The sequence below is a fragment of the Miniopterus schreibersii genome (assembly GCF_964146895.1).
Source record: "Miniopterus schreibersii genome assembly, chromosome: 1".
In the NCBI taxonomy this organism is placed as follows: Eukaryota; Metazoa; Chordata; class Mammalia; order Chiroptera; family Miniopteridae; genus Miniopterus; species Miniopterus schreibersii.
In genome coordinates this window covers 144455004-144478554 of record NC_138101.1, presented here as the reverse complement: position 1 = coordinate 144478554, position 23551 = coordinate 144455004, and the positions used below count along the sequence as shown (strand labels likewise).

Below are 23551 nucleotides of genomic sequence, written 5' to 3'. Positions count from 1 at the left end.
AACTCTGTTTATCAACAATGACAGCCAAGAAACTTTAGTAACTCTATCTTGTCCGAACAAACACTGTGAAAGTATTTGTGCTGAAGTCCTTGAAAATCAAAAGGTTAGATGATGGACCAAGAAAATGTGTTTCCTATAGACAATAAGTGTATAGGTTCCTTTAGCCTAATAATGTGATGGGCAAAAGGGATGACTGAAGGAAGGAAGCAGTGGTACCATGAAGTATGAGTGTAAGGTTTGGGGGATTGGCTCTAACTCTGAATTGCAAGATAAAGTATATGTGTATCTGTACATTCTAAATAGATCTCAGAGATAGCACAGATAACTATTATGATGTCCTCTTATGAAACCATACCTGGACCACTGGGACCTGTGATGACACCTGGCATGTCTTGGAATATTATGGAGCATTTTCATAAGCTACTAATCAAATGCAGGAACTTATCTGGGTAATTAGCTACAGTTTGGATTTGCTAGATCTCTGGTCTACATGTTGGAGAGCCTTGCCCTAAGCATTAATTAAAATTCTAATCAACCTTACAGTTAATTGCCCTAAGTATTTTTTGGTATGACTCAGCTGACGTAGTTGGAAGTACCTTCCTACATGTGACCATTTGTTGGTCAGATATTTGTTGTGTTCATTGGTCAGATATTTACCGAGCACTGCTTGTGTACCAGGCGCTTTTCTGGGCACTGAGGATGCAGCAGTGAGCTATTACGTTATAGCATCTTTTTGTTGAGGAAATGCTTTATCTGATCCTTCTGTATCCACAATGGTAATCTGATCTGTGTTTGACTTTAGAGTCGGAAGTGCATTGGTGTCTTTGAGGGCCATACTTCCAAAGTGAACTGCCTCCTGGTTACTCAGACCTCTGGGAAGAATGCTGCCCTTTACACTGGTTCCAGTGATCACACCATTCGTTGCTATAATGTTAAGGTAAGTGGGTCCAGAGAAATGAAAAATGATCATGTTGAACTGCTTTGACTGTATTTACTGTATAGAGACATTGAAACAGATGCTTCATTCTTCCCACTTTCTCTTTTGCTTCTATCATTAGAGAGTTTGCCTGTGCTTGAATTTCATCTAAATAAACAATACTGCATGGATCCTTTCATGCCTAGCTTTAGCTCGCCATAATATCTGAAGTTCATATATATTGTTGCATGTGCCAGTAACACTTTTTTATCATTGTATGTATGGTGCTCAGTTTCCTCTATAAAATTACAAAAAGATCTCACTTGGGTTAACCAGAGGCAACAATGAATCTTAACATTTGGACATATTTACTCCCTTTTTATTTTACAATTTCATATGTGGCATTTATATTTGTAATTTTATGAAGGAAATTGAAAAATTGTAAAGACTGACTCTTTTAGGTATGAAAGAAGTTGGGAGAAGAGAAAGACGGCCTTGACAGCCTACAGCTTTTATCCTACCCACAGCTTGTCACATCCTACCCACTTACAACCATCTTAATTTTAACATCTCTATCCAGACCTGTCTTAAAAATTACACTGGGCATTTAGTTGCTTGGTATCATTAACAACAAATCTTGAGCACTTACTAGTTACTGGCCCTATTCTAGGTTCTAGGTAATTAAGTTTGCTAATATAACCCAGTTCTGGAAATTTATGGAAATCGTTTCTTGAAGGTCAGATTAAACAGTCCTTGTTTAACCTGGATATGCATCAGAATTACTAAGGAAATTTTTAAAAATACATGTTCCAGAGCCTATTGAATTAGAATCTAGGGACTCGAGGTGAAGCTTGGGGTTCTGTATATTTTAAAGGCTTGGGTACTCATGGATTGGCTAACCTCACACTGGTTTGAAGGAGACACTTGGGAGCTATTAAAATAGAAAATGAATTGCAGGAGAGCACATATTTGATTAATGCAATTATATATACAAATATAATTTTTACTTTCCTTTTAGATTCCAAATACAGCTTTAACTTTACCTTTGGCTACTTAATTTAAGAGGCTAATACCCAATTCATAGTGCTCTTTGAAGAATTTCTGCACTCCAAGTTAACATATAGAATTTATATTTGTTTTTTATATTATCTACAGCTTGAGACTCTTTGGCTATATATTTCAAAGGAAAAAAAAATCTAAGATGGCCTTCTACAAAATAGATGATACGACTTTTTCTTCCTCATAAAATCACTTCATACTCTGCTGTTAGGAGGATTGGTTTCACATTTTGCTTGCTTAACACTCTGCTGATTAGGTGTTGTGTATTTTTATCAGACACGAGAGTGTGTGGAGCAGTTACAGCTGGAAGACCGGGTCCTCTGCCTTCACAGTAGATGGCGAATCCTCTATGCAGGACTAGCAAATGGCACTGTGGTCACCTTCAACATAGAGGTTAGTGGTTGGGGAGAGAAGGCTGAGTTCCTACTTGAGAATAGTGAGTTGTGTGGGGAAAGAAGGGGAAAATTGTGGGGGAAGAAGTGGAAGACAGACATTTTCCTGTTTTCTTATGTGAAAAAGCAACAATTAACCACTAAAAAACTGTTCCCTTTGGGTGTAAGTGAAACAAGATCCTGCACTCTGCCTGTGTAGACCCAAGTGTGCCAGGACCAAAATGTAACTCTACTAAATTAAACCAAGCCTGGCAATTTGGAGCCAAATAATGAGTCACAGGTTAAACTAGTCTATCTCATTTTTAGGAATGACACTCTGAAAAATGAGCGTAAATTCCATTGAGTATGACATTGATGTGGTTTGGAACTGATTTAGGGTTTCATGAGGGTGGCCTATTCTGTAAAGTGAGCTAAGTTGAAGGCTTGTCTTCATGCCCATGTGGCCTTATTCTTTCCTAACTCAAAGATAAATTCATTTGTTGAGCAAACCTTAATTGGGCATCTGTTCTGTGCTAGGCCCCAGGATGAGGCTTAGGAAATGAGTAGGGACCAGTTCTTGACGGCCCTGTGTGCTTTGCTAATGAAGTTGGACTTCATGTTGTAGATTTTAATGTATGAGAGATGTGATCCAATTTGTATTTTAGAAAAAGTCACTCTGGAGTTGATAGGATTGGAAAATATTGGTAATAGTAGAGGCAGGGAGGCCATTTAGGAGGCTTTCTAATGGAAGCTGACATGAAAGGTTAGACTAAGGATGAAGAGAAGAGAATGGGTAAGAGATGTAATCTAAGAGGTGGAATTGTTAGGTTTGGTTACTAATATGTTGTAGCCCTGTATCTCAAGGTCATCTGGTCATCTTTTAACAGCATGTTAGAATGTTTACTAAGTTATACCCAATTATAGTATCATTCTTATATTTAGTGAGTACCTACATTGCTAGATTGAACTACTTATAAGAGATGCGAGAAAATATATCTTGGTTTCTGTCTTTAAGAATCTAGCACATATACTTAGGTGCTAAGTTATTTGGTTCACTTGATAGGACTAGATCACAGAAGGTAATTAGTGAAGGATTTTGCATTCCAGATGTGAAGTGCTAACAGCCTAGATTAGATTTGGTCAGGGCAATAGAAATAAAGAAGAAAGAATAAATTTTAAATATTTTAATGAATAAAATTTGATAATTACCTAATAATCTTCTCTTTTATGAGCCTGATGTTATCAACGGTAGGTACGGTTAGGAGCAAGACTTTAGGGGTAAGATGATGACAGGAAATTTAAATAGTCTTTAGATGGTTGAAAAACCCCAGAGAAGATGGACCTCGAGACCAAATTTTGAAGCCTTATTAGGGCTGGGCCTTTTCTGATTTGCCTGTACTCCTAGAATGCTGTGCTTCTGGGGTCTCAACAGAAAGCCAGGGCAGTTTATCAGGGCCCGTCCACCATGGGGCCGGGTCCTATTGATCTGTCTCCCGAGCACCTCAGGATGGCTGAAGTCATTGCTTGGCTCTGTAGGCCCCCAGCTGCTGCTTAGTGCTTATTTAGTTTCTGGGAGTTTCACCCCATGCTTGCACCTAAAGTTCATTTTTAGAGGTTTTGGGAAGCGGGAGACTTTATGAACAGGTTGGTGTGGGGATGAGGGAAGCACATCTAAAATCTGAGATGAAGGGAAGTTTGGGAATTCAGGGTGTGACCATGCGACTCTGACTGGTGCAGAGGCCTCTGTGCTGCACTAGAGGGTGGCATGAAAGATGGCATAGAACCAGAAGTCAGAAGAGCACCAGAGTAACAGAAAGGTGGAGAAAGACGAACTCTTACTGAAATTGTCTAAGAAAGTAGTTCTCAATGGAGAACTTTGGAAACACCCTGACAAATAGGTTGCATACATTTTGGATGGAAAAAAATAGTGAAAGAGTTCCTGGGGCTGTAGCATGGAAAATGTATATGAATATGAAAAAAAAGGTTGATCATTCATTATCATTAACTTAAGGTGAGTGAGGGAGGGCGTAAAAAGAGAGTCAAGTTCTAATTATGATCAGGACAGTGGAGGTTGGAGTTAGACATGAGTTCATAAGGTAAGAGTTTGCCCCCCTGAGATGGGGCAGAGGGAGTTGGAATGGGAAAGGCAGAGGTGGGAAGTTAAAGATGGGGGGATGGGTATGAGAAGTTAAGTACAGGTGGTAGAATTTAGAGTTCGTGTCAAGGTAGTGATTTGGGTTAGTTGATCTTGAGGTTTATCAGCTAAGTGGCTTTTACTTCATATAATGGTGCCTTATTTTTCAGAACAACAAACGACTCGAAATCTTTGAATGCCATGGCCCTCGGGCAGTTAGCTGTCTTGCCACAGCTCAGGAAGGTGCCCGAAAGCTGCTGGTTGTGGGGTCTTATGACTGTACCATTAGTGTACGCGATGCACGGAACGGACTCCTCCTCAGGACGCTGGAGGGCCACAGCAAAACTGTCCTTTGCATGAAGGCAAGTACAGCGCATAGAACAGGAGCTAGTTGTCTGGCACAAATAGAGGGGTTTGGGTGGCATTTACTGTGTTGTCTAATGCCTTATTTAGAACACAGTCATCTTGAAAAGAGGAAGGAGGTTACAGTCCTTTTCTTCAGGCCTGGGTCACCGAGGGATGTACTATTTTTTTTAAATGTTAACTTAGAAACAGTAAAAGTGTATTTGACTATAGAATGTAGATATACTCTAATGCCCTTCTAGGCTAGCTCATAATCACTCTACAGAGGTAACAAACTCAGTAACACATTGTTAAGTCATCAAGAGTACCTGGTGGTAGAACATAAGTTTCAGTTCAGAAAATTTGAGAAATTTATTTTATACCTAGTTTATGTTCATCAAAATTAGAGTTCACCAATGTGCATTGCAAGTTACAGAGGGAACTCAGAACCTTGTACCAAATCTAACTCGTTGAATTTTTTTCTTTAAGGTGGTGAATGACCTTGTGTTCAGTGGCTCCAGTGATCAGTCAGTCCATGCCCACAACATTCATGTAAGCCCTGTTGGTGTAAGAAATCTTTAATAGAATGGTAGTTAAAGCTTGAAGGATTTGTCAGATCTCTTACAATTTAAATTAAGTCCCCTTTCCAGTCAGAGGCTTAATAATCCCTGTGCATAAGCTCTGAGATAATATTGAGCACCCTAGAAATTCTGACCCATGAACATTTTTAATAGGGGGCAGACTCAAAGTTTATGTAAGGTTTAGTTTGAATGCCGCATTTAAACTTGAAATAAATTGAGCATCTGAGGCACTAAGAAAGTGGATATGATATGTAGTTTAAAATAGAACCAATAAAAACAGCCAGGAGACTCTACTCACATCCTAAGGGCAACTCTTTGAAGCCCAGCTCCTGGTCTGTAAACCTGGGGATAATCCAAGTCCTCAGGGACTTATCCAGATCCAGTGAAATGATAAAAGTGAAAATATAGTTGACTCTTGAACAACACAGGTTTGAACTGCTCAGATCCATATATATGTGGATTTTTTTTTCTCCAATAAACACCTGTACTGTTTTTGATCTGTGATTGTGAATCGGTGGATGTGGAGAGCTGACTGCATTGTTCTGTGCCATTTTATATAGGGGACTTGAGCTTCCTGGGATTTGGGTATCTGTAGGGGGTAGCGGGGGTGGTCCTAGAACCATTCTTCCACAGATACTGAGGGACCACTTAAGTTTTGGAAGAGTCAAGAGTTATATGCTGATTTTCAACTGCATGTGGTCAGCACCCCTAACCCTTGCATTGTTCAAGGGCCAACTATACTTCGAAAGCTGTAAAATACATACAGATAGAACTGTGACCCTTATGTTTCTGAGATACCGAGTTCTTTTCATCGGGTTACATTTATTATATTTTGTATAGGTAGCAAATGCTTGTGAGAGTACTTCAGCTGTTAAAATTAGTACAGCTAGGTGGTTGTACAAGTAACCTCAGAATTATGACTTTTAGAATTAGAGAATTATAAATCTCAAAGTAAGAAGATATCTGGAAAGTAGTGACTCCTCTCTCTCTCCTGATGCAGACTGGGGAGCTTGTGCGGATCTATAAAGGTCACAATCATGCAGTGACTGTAGTGAACATCCTAGGAAAGGTGATGGTGACTGCTTGCCTGGATAAATTTGTTCGCGTCTATGAATTACAGGTAGAATTTAGATCCAGCATTTTGCTTGAATGATTTGGGAAGATTGTCTATTTGGGTTTGATGTTGAATTTTTAATATAGTAAGGTTGAGTTGGGACCCAGGAATCTGCATTCTTCACAGGCACTCTAGGTAATTATGAAGCAACTGATTCGCGGACGGTGCTTTCAGAAACACTGTTCTGAGATACGTGGTCAGCTCACAGGTGTCAAAATTTAAATGGTTTCTGGAGAGCAACTGCAATCTTTAAAACCCATCTGGTCCTCCTTATATACAATTTCAGGTTGGAGACTTTGAAACTGCACAAAAATTGGTTGTATTATTTCCAATTACCAGCTCCTCCCTTAAGGAGGAGGACTTGTTAGAAAGGTTGCCATTAGATTATATTTCTGTTAAAATGCTGCTGAACCCTGGCCCGGTGGCCCAGTTGTTGGAATGTCATCCTGTGCACCAGAAGGTTGTGGGTTCAGTCCCCGGTTGGGGCGTGTGCGAGATATAACCGATTGATGTTTCTCCCTGTCTCCCTGTCTCCCTCCCCTCCCTCCCCTCCCTCCCTCCCCTCCCTCCCTCCCCTCCCTCCCTCCCTCCCTCCCTCCCTCCCTCCCTCCCTCCCTTCCTTCCTTCCTTCCTTCCTTCCATCTTTCTCCCTTCCTCTCTCTAAAAATCAATTAAAAAACAACAACATATTCTCAGGTGAGGATTAAAAAAAAATGCTCCTGATACTTCAGTTTGGTGTGGCTCGGGTGTAGTTTTAAACCTGCCGAAGGCCTTCAGGGAGTATGCAAAGTGTAAATAACCTTAATTCTCTTTTTGTTTGATTCCTCCACTTAAGTCCCATGATCGACTGCAAGTTTATGGAGGACACAAAGACATGATTATGTGTATGACCATCCATAAAAGTATGGTGAGTATTGTTTGCCATGTCACACATTTGCCTTTGAATGTATTTACTAAAAATTCTACAAACTGATGATAAAGTGACTGCTTGTCACTTCCAAAAATGACCATCTGTTTCTGATATTCCTCATTATTGGTTATCTTTCTGTCTCTTGGCATAATATCAAGATGTAACCCAGTAATATTGTTAAATATTTCATTTTCTATTAATAGCTAAAATAATTACAGTAAAAATCTAATAGCACCACTAAGTGGAAGATAAATTTAAGACATGTAAAAAAAAAAAAAAGGAATGGTGCTTTTTCCAGAGACATTATGATCTGAACAGAATATTGGAGTAGAGTCAGGAGGTTTGGCCAGTGTGGCATGGTTGTAGCAGACCTAAAAGTAGAAGCTAACTCACTTAACCCTGCTAATCCTTGACTTATTTTATTTTTAAATTATGAGGTTGAACAAGTTTTTAGACTCTGAGCAGTAGAACCCTGTGTTCCAATGAAATACAGGTGCCTAATACATAATGCCCAGTGGAAGCCAGAGCCAGTTAAAGTGTAGGTGGGTGCCTCTGAGCCCTGCCATTTTTGTTGTCAGCCGGGTTCCCAAGAGTGGCTCTCTAAGGAGCACAGCTTCAAAGGGTCTAGAATAGAAGATCTAGAAGATACTTTCACGTTGTAGTACCATGGGGCTAGTTTTGTGTTTTCTTAAGTTGCTGTAAGTAGCTTTTGACTCTTATTTTCAGGATGTTTTGTAGTTTTTTGGTGTGTGTGTATTGGTCTGATATGATAAACCTCTTTCTCCAGATTTATACTGGCTGTTATGATGGCAGTATTCAGGCCGTGAGGCTAAATCTGATGCAGAATTATCGCTGTTGGGTAAGGAGTGAAACTGTTTGGAGTTGCTTAACTGGAGGCTAATTTATAGACCTTCATTGTCATCAGTGTAGCGTTTTTTATATTTCTTTAATGAAAAGTCTATTTTAAAATTGGATATGAGGTATATTTAAAAACCCTCCACTCAGTTTATCTCCTGGGTGATTTTTATTTTGTTATAAAATCAATGCATGCTTATAAAAATAATCAACAATGCATAAGTATGTAAAATAAAAAGTAGAATTATTTTCATGACTTGCTCATGCTATACCCATTCCTTAGGGATAACACAAATTTTTTTTTAATCCTCACCAAAGGATATTTTTTCCATTGCTTTTCAGAGAGAGTGAAAGGGGGAGAGAGAGAGAGAGGGAGAGACAGACAGCCACACGAATTGGCTGCCTCCCGCATAGGCCCTGGCTGAGGCCAGGGATTGAGCCTGCAACCGAGGTATGTGCCCTTTGGCCGGAATCAAACCTGGGACCCTTCAGTCCGAGGGCAGATGCTCTAACCACTGAGCCAAACCAGCCAGGGCATATTGTAGAAGTTTTAAACCTCCACTTTCTCGGTTAAATTACATAGTTTTTATTTTGGGGGGTGTGCTGGTTATTAACCCTCAAAATTTTCACACTTATTCCTTATAAGCCTTAATTTGTTTCATCAGTTCTAATATTAGTGACCAAAGAAAAGTTTTCTGACTGACACTCTCCATTTTAAAATTTGATTTTAGGCTCATCCACAGCTTAATTATTTTGCAGCCTTTTACACATTACTGTTTGCTTTTTAGTACAACAGGATGCAGAGTATACAAATAAAGAGTTAATTTATCTAGAGAAATGGGGAAAATACTGTCTGGTTTTACAGCTAGAGCGATGGGATGGTACTGAGAGAGAGGAAATGCTCAAATTTGCATTACATTTTAGAAATGAACATGTTAGAATTAGAATCATAAGATTTATTACAAACAAGCCTATAGGGAAAAAGCGGAGACAAAATTTCTTTATGCTTTCTGACTAACAAGTGAAATTGAGTCACATTGGGAAGTAAACAGTAAAAAAAGTAGATGATCACAAGACTGTGATTCACGTGATCAAGATTGTATGGAAAGTCGGGCTTCCGTGGCAATAGTTTTCTACAACAAATATTTCCACACAGGTTTTTTTCCCCTTTTTAATCAGGCACTTTTATTTTTTAAGTTTACAAGTCAATAGTTCTTAGAATTGTTAAAAATAGCCCTTTCAGTATTATAGGAATGCTCTTTAACTTTTTAAATAAATGGACAAAGAAACTCATTTTATGATGGCAAGATAAAGAATAAGTATGATTTAAATGTAATTTCATGGTTACTGGTCTATAAATATTTACTAACTTTTCCCTTATCTAACAATGTACTGGCTACCTTAGTGCTTTGCCTTCTTAAAATACCAAAATGTTAAAAGACTTCCCAGTTTCTTCAAGATTCTTCATATTGATAATTAATTTGATTGCTTCTAGTTTTGTTTTGCTAGCCAAGAAAAAATTAAATAATAAGGGACTTTTTGTTTCCACTGAATTTATGGTATACAAGTGGGAGTATTCTACTTGCGTGTTCCCGGTACCCTTTCTAACTTTTTCATTCTGTTTCTCTCTAGTGGCATGGTTGCTCTCTAATATTTGGTGTTCTAGATCATTTAAAACAACATTTGCTGACTGACCATACAAACCCGAACTTTCAAACTCTGAAATGTCGCTGGAAGAACTGTGATGCTTTTTTTACTGCTAGGAAAGGATCCAAACAGGTACATCACTGGGACTCAAGGACAGCCTGAGGTCAGTTGACCTCTGGGGGCAGGGTTTGGAAACCTTTTTTGCCTGGTTAGAATGTTGAGAATTGTAATAAATAGGAAGAGTCCAGGGGTTTTTCTTTTTGTTGTTATTCGGAGATTTGAGGGATAGCTTAATGAAGTTTCAAGTGAAGAGTGCTGGGTCCTAACTGCCTTTCATGGATGGATCATAGAATGTACCCATGAAACTCTCCCTGGCTTTGACTTTCTCTTGTCCTCCTACCAGCTTCTCTCTCATGGGCCCTTTTCCCTTTATTCCTAGGATGCTGCTGGACATATTGAACGACATGCTGAGGATGACAGTAAAGTTGATTCATGAAGTTTTTTGCCTCCCATGTTGGGAAGTCATTAGTTGAACTAATTTCACATTGGCCCTTAAAAAGGCCACCCTCTTCCCTTCCCCTGTGAAGTGGGGAAGGAAAGTGATTACCAACCAGGCTTACCACTAGCATAAGTCTGAGCAGCCCTATGGGACGATGGGTTACGCTTTAAGGTCTTGCTGGAGGTTTGTCAGATTTAAACAGATTTTCAGGAACCATACTCCTGGGACAGCATGGCATATAGTAATTTATGCCACTGATGTTCTCCAGGTGCTTATTAAAGATGCAGACCTTAATTGATTACCTGATTTGACCCTAATCATATTTTTATTGATTTCTGTTTGTGATTTTTAGTTTATGTTCTTATGATGGTTTAAACCTGTAGTCAGGCTTTAAGTACCAGTTTGTTCAAGTGCTAGATTTTTAGGGTCAGTTTTAATTTTACCAGTTGTAATAACTGGGTATGTAAATTAGAAGCAAATAGTTTTCTTCTTAACAATTATGTTTAGTGTGTTTCAATATTCTCTTGCTTTGTAGGTGGACAGAGCTGGCTTTAAATGCTAAGGGAAGACACTGTAGATTTTTAGCAGTCTGCTGACTATTTTAGGAACTCAGACAATAAATCACATAATGACAAGTCCTTACAGACAGCACTACCTAGTGAACCTCTCTCTCTGCAGGTTTTGCTAGGCTGCTTAGTTGAAGGCAGCACACAGACCTAGTGTCCACCTTGAAATTGTGCTGTTAGACCTGGGCACTCGCTGCTGCAGGGATTGTCAGGCTGTTCGAACTGGATTTGCAGCCTTTATCTCCCTTTCCAGTTTCTGACTCTCAAGGCTGCTGTGGGATTGAAACCTTTTAGTTTGCTCCATTTTCAAACCCTGTCTCTCCCATTCTTCAGCTGTGCTTAGACTGATGGCAGCCATCAGGCACTCCCTCTGGGCTTGCAGCTGCTTTCCACTCACCTGCAGCACCAGGATGGGAAAGTTAGGATAAAGCATCTGAATTCAGTTTTTAGAGCCTAAAGCAGGCTTCTTAGAGATTGATTTCTAAAACCATTGCCTCGCCTTCACCTCTCCACTAGCTTGGAAGGAAGAGTGGAATCTGGTGAAGGTGAAGACTACCTGTCCATTGAGAGCAGCCACATTAACAAAGCCTTAGTGAGATCGCTTTGTTTTGGGCTTTTCTCTGGACTCTTAAGAGAACTGTAGGAGTGTTACTTTCCATTCTTTTGTTTCTGGATTCACAGAACTCTGAAAGGTTCTTCAGGGAGATAGAAAGGAGAGGAACCCAGTGCCACATAACTAAGCTTTGGGGTGTGGTGCCTACTGTTTTCTAGGATTGCAGAGCATCCAGGTTTCTCTCCACTCCTATTAGTACACACACATCTACTCACATGCCTTCTTCACTGTGGCTCTAGGGCAGGGGAACTTCACTGGGGAGTCACGGATAGGTTTCAGAAGGGTATGTGAACCCCCTGGAATTGTATGCAAGACGAAGTATGTGTTGTTTTTTCCAGGGAAAGCTCTAATGGTTCTTACTAGATCCAAAACATTAAGAACTAACATAGGAGCTACTACTAGATAATGAATGGCCTCACAAGCTATTTACTTCTTTCTTTGTGAATGGGAAAACTTTTTTGTTGACCACACTATTGAGATTTACATGACCCTTGAGAGAGAACAGAGAGGGTTCTAGTGCATAAAGACTATTTGTGCTGTTTCTCTATGACATTGTGAAGCTTTTCCCACCTCTCACCCCCATTTTCTGGACAGGTGACCAGAGAAGCCAGGCTGTTCTGTGGGTTTGGGAATGGTGAATTCCCAGGAAAGTATATTTGGATTTATTGGCAAACCTGGCATTTTTCTCTGGCCTATAGTGAAGCCACATTACCAAATTGGCTGGCTGTGTGCTAAGAAAATCTTGCATGCACTTTGCATAGGTGTCCTTCTGTCCTGCCTGAGGACATGTCTGAAAAGATGAGAGTTGTGGAGCCTTTGTAGGGCAGGTGTTGGGCAATCGTGGGGAACCTTTGCAGGTAGAATTAGTAAGAACCGGTTTGGGTTTCACTTTGGTGGAATTGTGCACAGTCTGTCTGCCTTCGTGTGTATGAATGTTCCTTGTACATGTGTATGCAAATGGGCACATATACTTGGAATACTTTTCCTCATTTCACAAGAAGTTTCTTTGAAGCAATGACAGTAATGTCTTTGTTTCAAGGATGTGTAAAATTTGTCTAACATCAGGTTAGTGTGTTATCCTAAATCCACTGTTCGAGCCCTCTGTTTAGAAATAAATGCACCATAAACATCTTGGCTGTTTATGTATGGTTATGTGTTATTACTTTAAAGTGTCTTGAAAGTTATGCAGAGTTTTGGCTATTTTTATGTCTTCTATGATGTCTTGACTGATTCTAGCCCTCTGTCCCCCCTTAGAGAAGAGCTGTGGCTCAGGGATTTGCATAAACTCTGGTATTTAGTACTTTATGTGGAAAGGAAACCGTTACATGACCTGACAAAAACCTGACTCATTTCTTACAAGGAGTTGGAGGCCATTTTTTAGAATGTTATTTTTAATACGTGTGCCTACTTACGGCTAGAAGCTGAGGATGGTGTACATCCTTTTGTGTGCATATGCTAGTGTTTTAATGGCAGTTTGTTCTGATATAATATCAGTCACTTCAAGTTTTATCCTAAAGTTTTAAATCAGGTTCAAAGTGTATTTTGGCATACTCCTCTACTCAGTTTACAGCAGTTAAACACAGTACAAACAGAACTGTAAGAGGAAAGAATTATTTTGACCTGATGCTACTTGAATTTAAGAGAACATCATTGCTACCACACTCCTGCTTTTGTGGGGTGGGAGTTTTTCCTGTCTCAGAAGAGTTAGCAGTTGAGTGTTTAGCTCCTGACCTACCTATAAGTTACAGGCAACATCACTGCTGTTTAAGTGATTATTTGCCTAAAAAAGGTTTTTTTGTTTCTGTTTTTTAGGGGTTTGGGGGGTTAGATTTTACAGTGGACAACTTTAGTGACTAGGTATGTGGATGATTTGGTGGGAGTAGGTGTACAACACTTAGTAGAATGGTATGGTATGTTTTAAGGAAGAGAATTCATTGGAGGGGAGATCAGAGTATATTGTGATGTGAGATTTGAACAGCATGGTCCTCCCGATTTGCTCAAATAATTGCAATTAATGTACGCTGACTTCAAATAACTGCAATTAATATACGCTGACTTAGAACTTTTGTTCCTGTTACCTAAAGGAGAGCTTTGAGAATTGCTGTGAAGGCCATGCCTGTCACACTGATAAAATAATGATTTCGTCCCTGCCCCAAATCATTGGTATCCTCAGGATTGCAAAGAAGCTCTCTAATGACTAGGAATAGAAGCCGTGGTGGAGGTGATTTGGGTTATACTGAGTTCCATATGCAAGTGGATGTGAAATTCTGACATAAAACAAACCTACTAGTTATCAGACAATAAGCTCTAACTAACCTCACCTCCAACTCACAGGTATGTGGCCCTGCTGGGTCACGTGGCCACTGAAATTTCCCATATTTGCTCTATATTCAAGGTAGTAGCCTAATTGGATTGGGGGAGGAGGGGAGTCAAGGAAGAAAGGCTATTGAAGATCTTTTTTCTGCTTAAGAGAAATACATGCCCTAGAGCTGCTGTAGCACCCCTGATATTTGAATTTTTTAAAATATTGAATATGGATTAGGAGAATGAAATCAGATGACATTTGACTGCAAAAATGTTTATAAGCAAATAGCTTAGTCTTACATTTTGGTATAAACCTGTGAACTTCATAACTTTGTAAAGCAAGATATAAAGCAAATACAAGAGGAAAATAAAGTACTTTTACTAATTGTTTACTTTTGTTACCTTACCTGCTGCACATTCCTAGCCAACCTCTCCTTTTCCATGGTGGTACAGAGACTAAGAAGAAAATTGGGTGGAAAACATAAGGTGGTTATAGATAAGCCACAGACCATGGGCCAGATACGTTTGGCAAACAGCTACATTTAAGGATTTGTTCAAGGTCATATACACAGGTCAGTTAGTTAATGGAGGAGCTAAGATTTAAAACTACATTTCTCCTGTATTACAGTTAGGTAAGTGACCCTCCGGTTATAGGTAACCCATTTTTTCTTGTTCTATATACTAAGAGCTATTCCCCTGCTTTCCCTTACATATTTTGGAAAGTATCTCAGGGGTTTCTATGCTCAGGAAACACAAATAGGCATGATTAAAGTGGGATTTGGGGTTTATTTGTGTATGTGTGTTTTCATTGTTGTATTCTGAAACTAGGGCACTCTGTACGTGATAGGTGAGTATAATAGTGGAAGCTCCCCAGCCCTGCTATGGCTGAAATCTAAATGTGAGAAAACGAAACACAACAGAACCAGTCATACATATGCCTTTATTTAGATCCACTTTTTTCAGAATGCAGCCAAACTTAGGAGCCAGACAACTGAAAGTATCCAGCTCTCTTTCACTGAGCTAGTTTCCCCCAGAGCAGGCCCATCCTGAAATAATGAGACAGAACCAAGTGCTACTTTGGTTGTTGCCCGATGGTTGAGAGGACATAAAGGTGACAGAGGGCTCCAGCACAGGAAGTACTGAGTGCATTGGCTAAAGCTTCTGTGAACAGCCTAGAACGCACTAAGGAAAGCATTCGCCTCAGAGCTGAGGCTGCTCAGGTTCCAAGCAAATCCCTCAGCTGGGCTACAACCAGCTGAGGCAGACAGACACTTGCCTCCATGTGCAAAGGGACAAAAGTTCCTTAACTAAACGGTCAGTTTGGGCATGACAGGTGGACAGATGCACTGAGGCTGAGGGGAGTGAAGTAGAGGGAGGAACAAGACTGAAGAGGCGCCTGGAGGTCTGCTGGGGGTGCAGCTACCGCGACCTTTGAGGTAAGTGGTTCTAGCTGTATTGGGTGAAATTGAAGTCCTGAATGATTCTGCATGGCCTTGGCTGAGGCCAGCTTGGTTCAGGCATACATGGTGAGCTGCAGCCACTGAAAGAGGAAATCCCACATCAGAATGCAAACAAGACAGCCCAGCCCTAGGGATTTTACAGGGCAGGGGAAAACGCCCAGGCCCAGCATGCCAGACCCTGGGAAATTTTTCTAGGAAGCAGCATCTTCCCCCCATATCTCCTAGGAAGGTACACGTTTTCCAGCATAAAGTTATTTTAAGAATGAGGACCCTTTGGAGTGTACGTTCCCCATGAGCCACATTCCCCACTGTGCTGCTCTTTCTGTTCCTCTCCTATCCCATCCTTCCACCACCGTTTTCAAGTGAGGAGCACACAGTGGGTCCAGTCTGCCTCATTGACTCCACTCTGAATTTTAAGATACAGGGGTAAGCTTACAGGCTTTACCTCTAGAACGTTGAGTTTGATGATACCGTCTCCGTCCTTGTCAAATGCATTAAAAGCTCCTGTGTGGGAGAAGGAACACAGGCCAGAGGACCATGCTCCGCCAGGCAGAGCATCACCCATAGCCCTCCCTTTGCCAACCCATTCATCCTGGATACAGTAGACTGGGGGACGGTCAGGCTTAGATTCCTACAGCTCCCAGTGCAGGAGAGGGGGCAGGAAGGGCACAGGAGAGCGGAATGGTAGCCCCACTTACTGAACATGCCCTCCAGCCTGACGAAGCAGCAGATGAAACTGTCGAAGTCGATGTTCATGAATTTGTCTGCGTACCGCATGGTAATGATGTCGTAGAGCTGGCTGTTGAGGTGGAATCCTGTGGAGGGAGCACTTGAGGAAGTAGAGTTGCAGTCCTTAGGCCTGCATTCTACTTGCCCTGCCTCTTGGGAAAGGAAAATGTGAGGCCCTGTCTCCCTTTCTCCACTAGGGCCCAATGGCCTAGCCCTCCCCATTCCTGCTTCTACCAGCTCCAGTCCACATCCCAGCCACCCCCTCTCCCCCAGCACCTGCATCGTTGACTGCATTTCGCATCTCATAGCTGTTGATGGTGCCAGATTGGTCTGTGTCGTAGTGTTTGAAAATTTTCTGGCAATAGAAAATTTGAGGACAGTCGTCATACACTAAACCCCTGAGTCAGCCTCTTTCACTCCCACACTTTATTCTCTGTCCCCACCTGCCAGGCTTTAATCTTTTTCCAGAGGTGATGGAACTCTTGCAGGTTCAGTCTCCCGGAGCCATCTGTCTGGAGGAAGGTCAGGGCTACAGGGTGCACATAGCAAAATCCTCCTGGATTTGGGAGGGGGGTTTCTAGAGGGCTCTGCAGGGAAGGTAGCCCCACAGGAAGGCTCTGCCCAAGATATCCTCCTACCCATTGTCCTGTATTAATGCCCTGTCCTGGTATTTAACCCACCCCTCCATACCTCCCCAGTCAGTGTCTATGACCCAGGGGAGCCTCTCTCCTAAGGACCACTTTCGCTTGGCCAGGGTCCAGGCAGAATCCCAGCCTGAGGTAAGAACAGGAGCTGGTCATAACCAATGGCCTTCCCAACTTGTACCTCCTCCAATAGCCTCTTTCAGACCAATAGCCAGGAGGTTCTAACTCAGGACGTCCTTAAATCTTTCCTTGGGTGTGAATTTGGGCTCCTCTGCCAGACTAGGCACCCCTCATTGTTGCCCTGGCCCCCTGGGAGGGTTGAGAAGGGTGGCAGGAAGGATACATCCATGAGAGCAATCATGCTACGGCAGGACTCCAGTGTGAACCCCTGTGTCTTCAGTTCCTTATCTGGGGGGTATGGAGGAAAGTGAGGAACTACTTTTAGATAGCTGCCACCCCTGCCACCCCCCCCCCCCCCGCCCCATCCCGCACATACAGCTGGAGCCACTCACGTTTGTTTACAACCGTGTTAAGGATATTCTTGAGCTCATCTGCACAGATCTCCATGTCCTGAGGAGGAAAGGAGTAGAGTCATGTTCAAGAGCACAGCAGCTGGTGGAGCAGAGGCTTTGCAAAGTAAATCTCGGTTGTCCATGTTTGCAAAGTCCCTGTCAGTGCTATTGTCAGGGAAGCTGGGGCTTTTCTGTGGAAGACAGACGTTGCACTCCCAGCTGTCCACACTGCAGTGGGCAGCTCAGAGCAAAAAGGCCTTGGCCACCCCATGGGTGTGTTAGTCTAAAACTCAAGGACTTGACTTGTGGATTTCTGTACTACACACATATGTCCCGTTTCCACCAAAAGCTAAAATGACCCCTACTGAACAGTGATGCAGTACCTGGTCAGTTGAGCAGTTAATCAAGGAGAGGAGTAGTGTGGGAGCTGGGGTTGGAAGTACTCACATCACCCGCTATTTGCTTAAAAATGTTGTGGAACTGCTGCTGCTCTTCACTTTCCTGGTCGGTGTTGCCAGGCCGTGGCTGTGGAAGCACAAGGAAGACTGGTTCACAGGGATCGGGGAGGTGGACAGACCCTTGAGAGTTCCCTCTAGGCTGAAGGAGCCCGAGTGCCTACAACAGCCCTAGGTGGTAGCAGGAACGGTACAGGGCACATGCTCTTCCTGGTCAAACCTGGTGAGCTGGAGTGAGAATCGTCTAGGCACCAGCGACCCTTCACTGCATACCTGCCCAACCCAGACACCCAGACAGAGGAGATAACTTAGCCATGCAGACGTGTAGACAGCCCCGTGGTCCCTTTCCCCATCCCCGCCAGCTAGAGCCCTCTCCACAGCTGTGAGCCCGATCATCCAACCAAATGAGCCCCAGCAGGACGAAGGGGACCAGGCCATTCGGACACTTCCAGCTGCCTTTGTTACCAAGGTCAAGCCCTCAGAGGACCCCTCTCCCACTCCATTGCATGGCACTCAGGACGGAGGAGGTGGGCCTGGATTTGTCCGTGGACTTTAGTCTCTCAGCCCCACCTTCACTAACTTAAATGACCACCTCTTCCCACTCCAGACTAACACCCTCCCCTGGGCTCTGGCGCAGTCCATTTCTGATGCAGCCCCCTTTTCTGCTACTGTTCTTTATCCCCTGTGGTTAAGAGCTTGAGGACAGCAGGAAATAGGAGTTGTTCTGTCTCAGGCTTTGCCTGCCCCTTCCCTCATCCTAGCTGCATAGGCTTCCAGCAGGGAGGCTCAGCCTGTCCTTCCCAGGCCTTGGGCCGCCTTGGTGTGGCTGCCAACCCCTAAGCCGTTCACTCGAGCAGCACCTCAAATTTTAGGAGAACTTGAGAGAAAAGATTAGTGAGATAAATCCAAACCTCTAGATGTTAAGGGGTCATCCTACCCCTGCAGCCCCTCCAACCTGAGCACCCCCAAACAAAACCCCAGTGTGTGCTGGCCACCCCATTCATGCCACATGCTCAGAACCTGCGGGGATTTCTCTTTCTTATCAGGGCTTGTTTTGTCTTTGCCCTCATCTGCTTCCTGGTCCACGCTCAGTTCCTTGTTGCTGTTCGCTCTGTCCGAAACGAAGATGATGGGCTGGAGAGAGGAGGGAAGTGGGAGGGGGCAGGAAGGAGGCAGGGGTTACAGGCTGAGCGGGCACACGGAGGCCACCTCCTCCTGGAGCAGCGGGTCCAGTGAAGAGGGAAAGAGCAGTTAGGAGCTCTTCAACCTCACTCAGTTCAAGCTCCATTTCAGCCACTAACAAGCTGTGGGGAAAGATGCTAAGTCTCTCTGGACCTCAGTTCCTTCTCCTCATGATGAGTTATGACTGTTAAACAAGGTAGTAAGCACATGTGAAAGTGCTAAGAATGCTAAAAGCAACGTGATCGAGTGCAGTGATTTTCAAATACTTTGTAGACTTTTTTTTTTTAAATGGAAACATTGTTCAAATTAAATTTCCCCAGAAGCCGAGTGTATGTGAGTCATTAAAAACAGAGCTGCTCTGCTCAATGAAGAGGTGCCCCTACACCACCAGGGCATTTACTGAGGCACCTCCAAGGAACCTCTAGGACTCTGCAGAGAACAAATTGCAAAAAGGACTCTGATTCGTGGCATGGTCAAGGGGTGAGAAGTCAGAACACGGGGCTGGAATCCCAGCCCTGCCATCACATGAGAAATATCCTCTCTGGCTTCAGTTTAGTCACTCATTAACGTGACTAAACCTGCCTTACACTTCTCATAGGGCTCTTGTGGGGTCACATGAGATACCGAATGTAAAAGTGAACTGCAAAAACATTTAATATGCTACACAAATATAGGGATTATTTTCAATACATGCTCATGCAAACGAAGAGAATACGTAAAGGGTGGAAAGCAGCTGTCAGCCTGGTTGGTGCTATGTGCCCTGCAGGGAAAGCAGAGGAAGGCTAGGTGGTAGGGGCCAGAGGCTACAGGACAGAGAGCAAGGGGGCAATCAGAGTCAGAGCAGAACAGGAACCTGACTGGGCTCTGCGTCCCCATCTGCCTTTCCATGGTGTTCGTCTAGGACAGCAGGAATGGACAAACCTATGGCAACAGCTCCCCAAGCTTTGGCTCCTAGCAGGCCCCAAAGGCCCTGGATTGCTCTGCCTTCCAAGCAAAGGGTCTCGCTCAAGGAACGGAAGCTTGTGAGGATTCCAGAGCAAGTAGGGTCACAATCTGAGGGGGATGTGTGCCCATCCATGCCAGGCACCTATCTCTAGGCCCAAGTGTGGATCTGGATGATACAGGCTTTGGAGTGTAAAAGGCCTGCACCAGAGAGGTGAGGGCAAGAAACATGGGTTTTGGACCAGACAGATGTGAATTCCAGTTTCCCCACTCATTAGCTGTGTGTCCTTGGGCAAGTTGCTTCACTTCTCTGAATCTTAATCCTCACCTATAAAAGGAATAACGACAGCAGCTACTTTGTAGCTACTGTTGTGATTAAAAACTGTTTTACCCCCAGCACAGTGTCTAATGCCTGGTAGGTGCTTGATGAGGGTCAGCTCTGGCCTGCACGGGCACAGTACTTGGAGGACCTCTAAGAGGATCCTTCCAGATGTTGTCATAAACACTAACACCAAACATTGTCTAAACATTGGCTACTGCCCTGTGGGCTTAAGGATGTCCAAAATGTCAGTCATTTCTGGATGGTAGTCTGGTACTCTGGGCGGTCAAACCAAAATTCTGTAAGGGGTAACCATTATCGGAGGCGTTACTGCCCTGGAGGCCGGGGAAGTTAAGGGGTAAATGGAGCAAGGATGGGGCAGGGGAAATCTGAGTTGCTAAACAACTCAAGTTCCAAAAGTACACGAAAAAAACGGTCCCCGGTCACAGATGAAAGCTTTGATCTGAGGCTCTTGAGATACTCTTAGCACACATGGTCACCTTTAGCAGTGGTCTCCTTACAGCAGAGTGATTATAACCAGGACACCCGGAGGGGCCATCGGAGGCCCTGATGAATCAGGGTGACTCCTCAAGACTCCCGGAGGGAAAGCAGCCCAGGTAGCTCTCACTCCTTTCCCCCCTTAACCAGTCAAGTTGAGCAGCTCCTCTGGGGCTGTGAGGGTGGAGCCTCTCTCCCCTTTGCCCTTTGCCATCTGGACACAGGCAGCACGTAGAGTCTATCAGGACCCAAGACTTTGGGTGTGGGGGGGCTAGGTCCAGAGTGAGAGGTCATTGTCTAGAAGGGGGTTTGCAACAGGCTTCACCTTGAATAAGAGCCCTGGCAGTGACTTAGGCCCTCTAGATATCCTCTCCCATCCCTTCCCCAGAAGGCTGAGAAAGGAGAACTGGGGAGCAGGCAGGGAAAAGAGAGGAGGGAGAAGGGGCTGCCCTGTCTATAGAGCAGGCAGCTGGCATCCCGAGACCCTCACTCTCCGTGGGAATCCTCCCACACCACCTCACTGTACCCTGACGAACGGAACCTGTTGCCATTCCCCCCAAAGAATCAAGCCTTGCTTCGCATCGCCAAACCCACTTCTGAGAAAGATGGGCTGCTCCTTTGGCTTTTGCAGGACTCCCGTGTCAGGCTCATTTTCACTGGGTGACCATCCTCTCCCTCAGGTGAGAGGCAGGCAGTGCAGCACTGGTGGCTCAGAGCACAGACTCTACCTGGCTCCAAGCGCTGACTCTGCCACTTACTGGCTCTGTAGCCTTGGGTATTAGTCAACCTGCCTGTACCTTTTCTTCCTGTGAAAACGGGGATAATGATAGATAGTATCAATCTCACAGGGTTGTTGATTGAGTTTATCCACAGGAAGCACCTGGAAGAGCGCCTGCTACATAGCCTTCACTCAGCAAGTGGGAGCTCGCTGCTCTGCACCCGCAGCTGCAGCAGGGAGGGAGGTGGGGGCAGCGGGGGAGAGGCAAGTCTGCGCGTGCGCTCACACACACATGCACAGAAACCCCGCGCTGTCTACCCACTCACCCTGTTACACCCACCTTGGGTTTTTTCTTTTTCTGCACAAGGAAAGGAAACAGTAAATGCAGATTAAGTGAAAAGCAAGTTTCCAGAGAATCCACTGGCCTTTGGCTTCCCTGTGACCTGGTTCTCAACTTTGGGTGGGTTCTGGGCTTTGGAAATTCAGGTCACGTGGAGCCAAGAGGGGCCTGGAGGACAAAGGGAGAAGGGGTTTCTCCAGGCCCCGATATGGGCAGCTGCTACGGCTTTGTTTTTATAGTTCACTCTGCTCTTGGACACAGCTAAAGAAAGGGAGGTGCTACCTAACGTTTTGTATTTTTTAATGAACTTGATTATGAAAATACTAAAAAAGTAGCTAACCCAAACTGGCCCCAAAATGAATTTTGTTTGATTTCTAGAGTTTGGGGGTTTTGTTTGTTTTTTTAGCAAATACTTAGCAAATACATAGGGAGGCTTAATGGGAATCCAGGTTTGGAGCTTCTTTTGTAAAATTAGGTCGGGCAGCCTGGGTGGACCTGCGCCCCCTGTGGCAACAATTTGGGAGAGCAGTTGCTCTCTGCACCCTCCACACTGCCACAGTCACCACCATCCCAGTCATGCCTCCGACACAGAAGCCAATGTCAACTGCGAACCTCAGGCCACTGGAGGGACACCCAAACCCCTACACCTGCTTGCTCTGCTCTGTTAGGTGACATCCCAGTTCCCATAAGCTTAAAACTGCTGATAAACTCTGTACTTGGATGACCAACGTCCAGAAGATAAGAATAGCACCAAGTGCACTTAATACTAAAAACAACACCTGCGATACTGCAGAAGGCACTTGGAGATCTGGCCCTGGTACAGGGTCAGGATTAAAACCATGAAGGTCACCACCCAGAAGACAGTTCAGTGGGACATTTGCTTTCCTCTTATTGGCCCAGGATACACCCACAGAGCACAAGGGACTGTTTACTAACCAGGACCCAAAGCCCCAAGGCAGCCACAAGACTTCTCAACACAAGGAGACCCCAATATACACCAACTCTGTGCTAACTCTGGGCCTCACACCCCTGGGGACAGGTCTCCGCATGGCATTGGGGAGAGAGTGTGTGAGCCTTGCTTAGCATACTTAGTAGCTCTGTGAACTTGAGGGAGCCATTTAACTTCATTGAACCTCCACTTCCTTGCTTTAAAACCAGGGGCAATAACCTTTTACATCTCAGGAACCTTGCAAGGATCAAATGAGAGAACACACATGAGAAGTACCTGGTAAGGTATAAACCACATGAATAGCAACCACCATTTGAGGGCTGTGCTGAGTCAGACACTTTACATACACGATCTCATTGATTCAAACCTCATAAAAACCTTGCAAGGCACGTGCTATCCCCATTTTAAAGAGGAGGACACTGAGTCGGAGGTTTTATGTGACGTGTCCGGGTCACCCAGCTAATGGGTACAGGACTCAGGTTTTGCGGAGATGTGTACGTTTTTCCTCTGTGAGCTTGTGCCTCGTAGTCCAGTGTTAGCCGAGGCTCTCATCATCCCTTCCTGTGGCCCTGATACCTCCCTCTAATTGTTCAATCTGCCTCTCCCTTCTAGGACTCTCTTCTGTACTTCCCAGCCCCGACTGACTAAATGCCCCCAGGACCGTAAGGCCCATTCAGTCCTTCTGGTCATGCTAAACAGAAGTTGCAGTAACATGCATGAACACCCCAGACTCCCATTTCCCTCTGTCAATACCTGCTCTCCCCTCCACCACCCAGCTGTCCCCGGGACCTCCTCACATGTAAGGGCTAAACCACTCACCACTGGCCGATCCACGGAGATTGTATTTTCAACGTCTCTGTGAGGAATACAAACATGAGGGGGCTCAGTGTCA

General features: G+C 43.9%; 2 protein-coding genes across 7 annotated transcripts in view; one reads left to right on the top strand and one right to left on the bottom strand.

Annotated features, from left to right (window-relative positions):
- ZNF106 (zinc finger protein 106) overlaps positions 1-14301 on the top strand; it is a 51690-nt gene extending 37389 nt beyond the window's left edge. For all 5 annotated transcript variants that reach the window (XM_081153609.1, XM_081153608.1, XM_081153607.1 and 2 more), the window contains 9 exons: positions 803-937; positions 2252-2368; positions 4651-4842; positions 5312-5374; positions 6404-6523; positions 7353-7424; positions 8215-8286; positions 9915-10061; positions 10369-14301. In XM_081153609.1, the coding sequence (XP_081009735.1) occupies positions 803-937; positions 2252-2368; positions 4651-4842; positions 5312-5374; positions 6404-6523; positions 7353-7424; positions 8215-8286; positions 9915-10061; positions 10369-10425 (975 nt within the window). In that variant the 3' untranslated portion in view covers positions 10426-14301. The remainder of the gene's footprint in view (positions 1-802; positions 938-2251; positions 2369-4650; positions 4843-5311; positions 5375-6403; positions 6524-7352; positions 7425-8214; positions 8287-9914; positions 10062-10368) is intronic.
- A 531-nt stretch (positions 14302-14832) lies between these two features.
- CAPN3 (calpain 3) overlaps positions 14833-23551 on the bottom strand; it is a 48640-nt gene continuing 39921 nt past the window's right edge. For both annotated transcript variants that reach the window (XM_081153890.1, XM_081153889.1), the window contains 11 exons: positions 23479-23515; positions 21711-21728; positions 18732-18845; positions 17704-17781; positions 17257-17314; positions 17088-17152; positions 16544-16612; positions 16377-16455; positions 16070-16186; positions 15817-15875; positions 14833-15451 (listed from right to left, as the gene is read on the bottom strand). In XM_081153890.1, the coding sequence (XP_081010016.1) occupies positions 15425-15451; positions 15817-15875; positions 16070-16186; positions 16377-16455; positions 16544-16612; positions 17088-17152; positions 17257-17314; positions 17704-17781; positions 18732-18845; positions 21711-21728; positions 23479-23515 (721 nt within the window). In that variant the 3' untranslated portion in view covers positions 14833-15424. The remainder of the gene's footprint in view (positions 15452-15816; positions 15876-16069; positions 16187-16376; positions 16456-16543; positions 16613-17087; positions 17153-17256; positions 17315-17703; positions 17782-18731; positions 18846-21710; positions 21729-23478; positions 23516-23551) is intronic.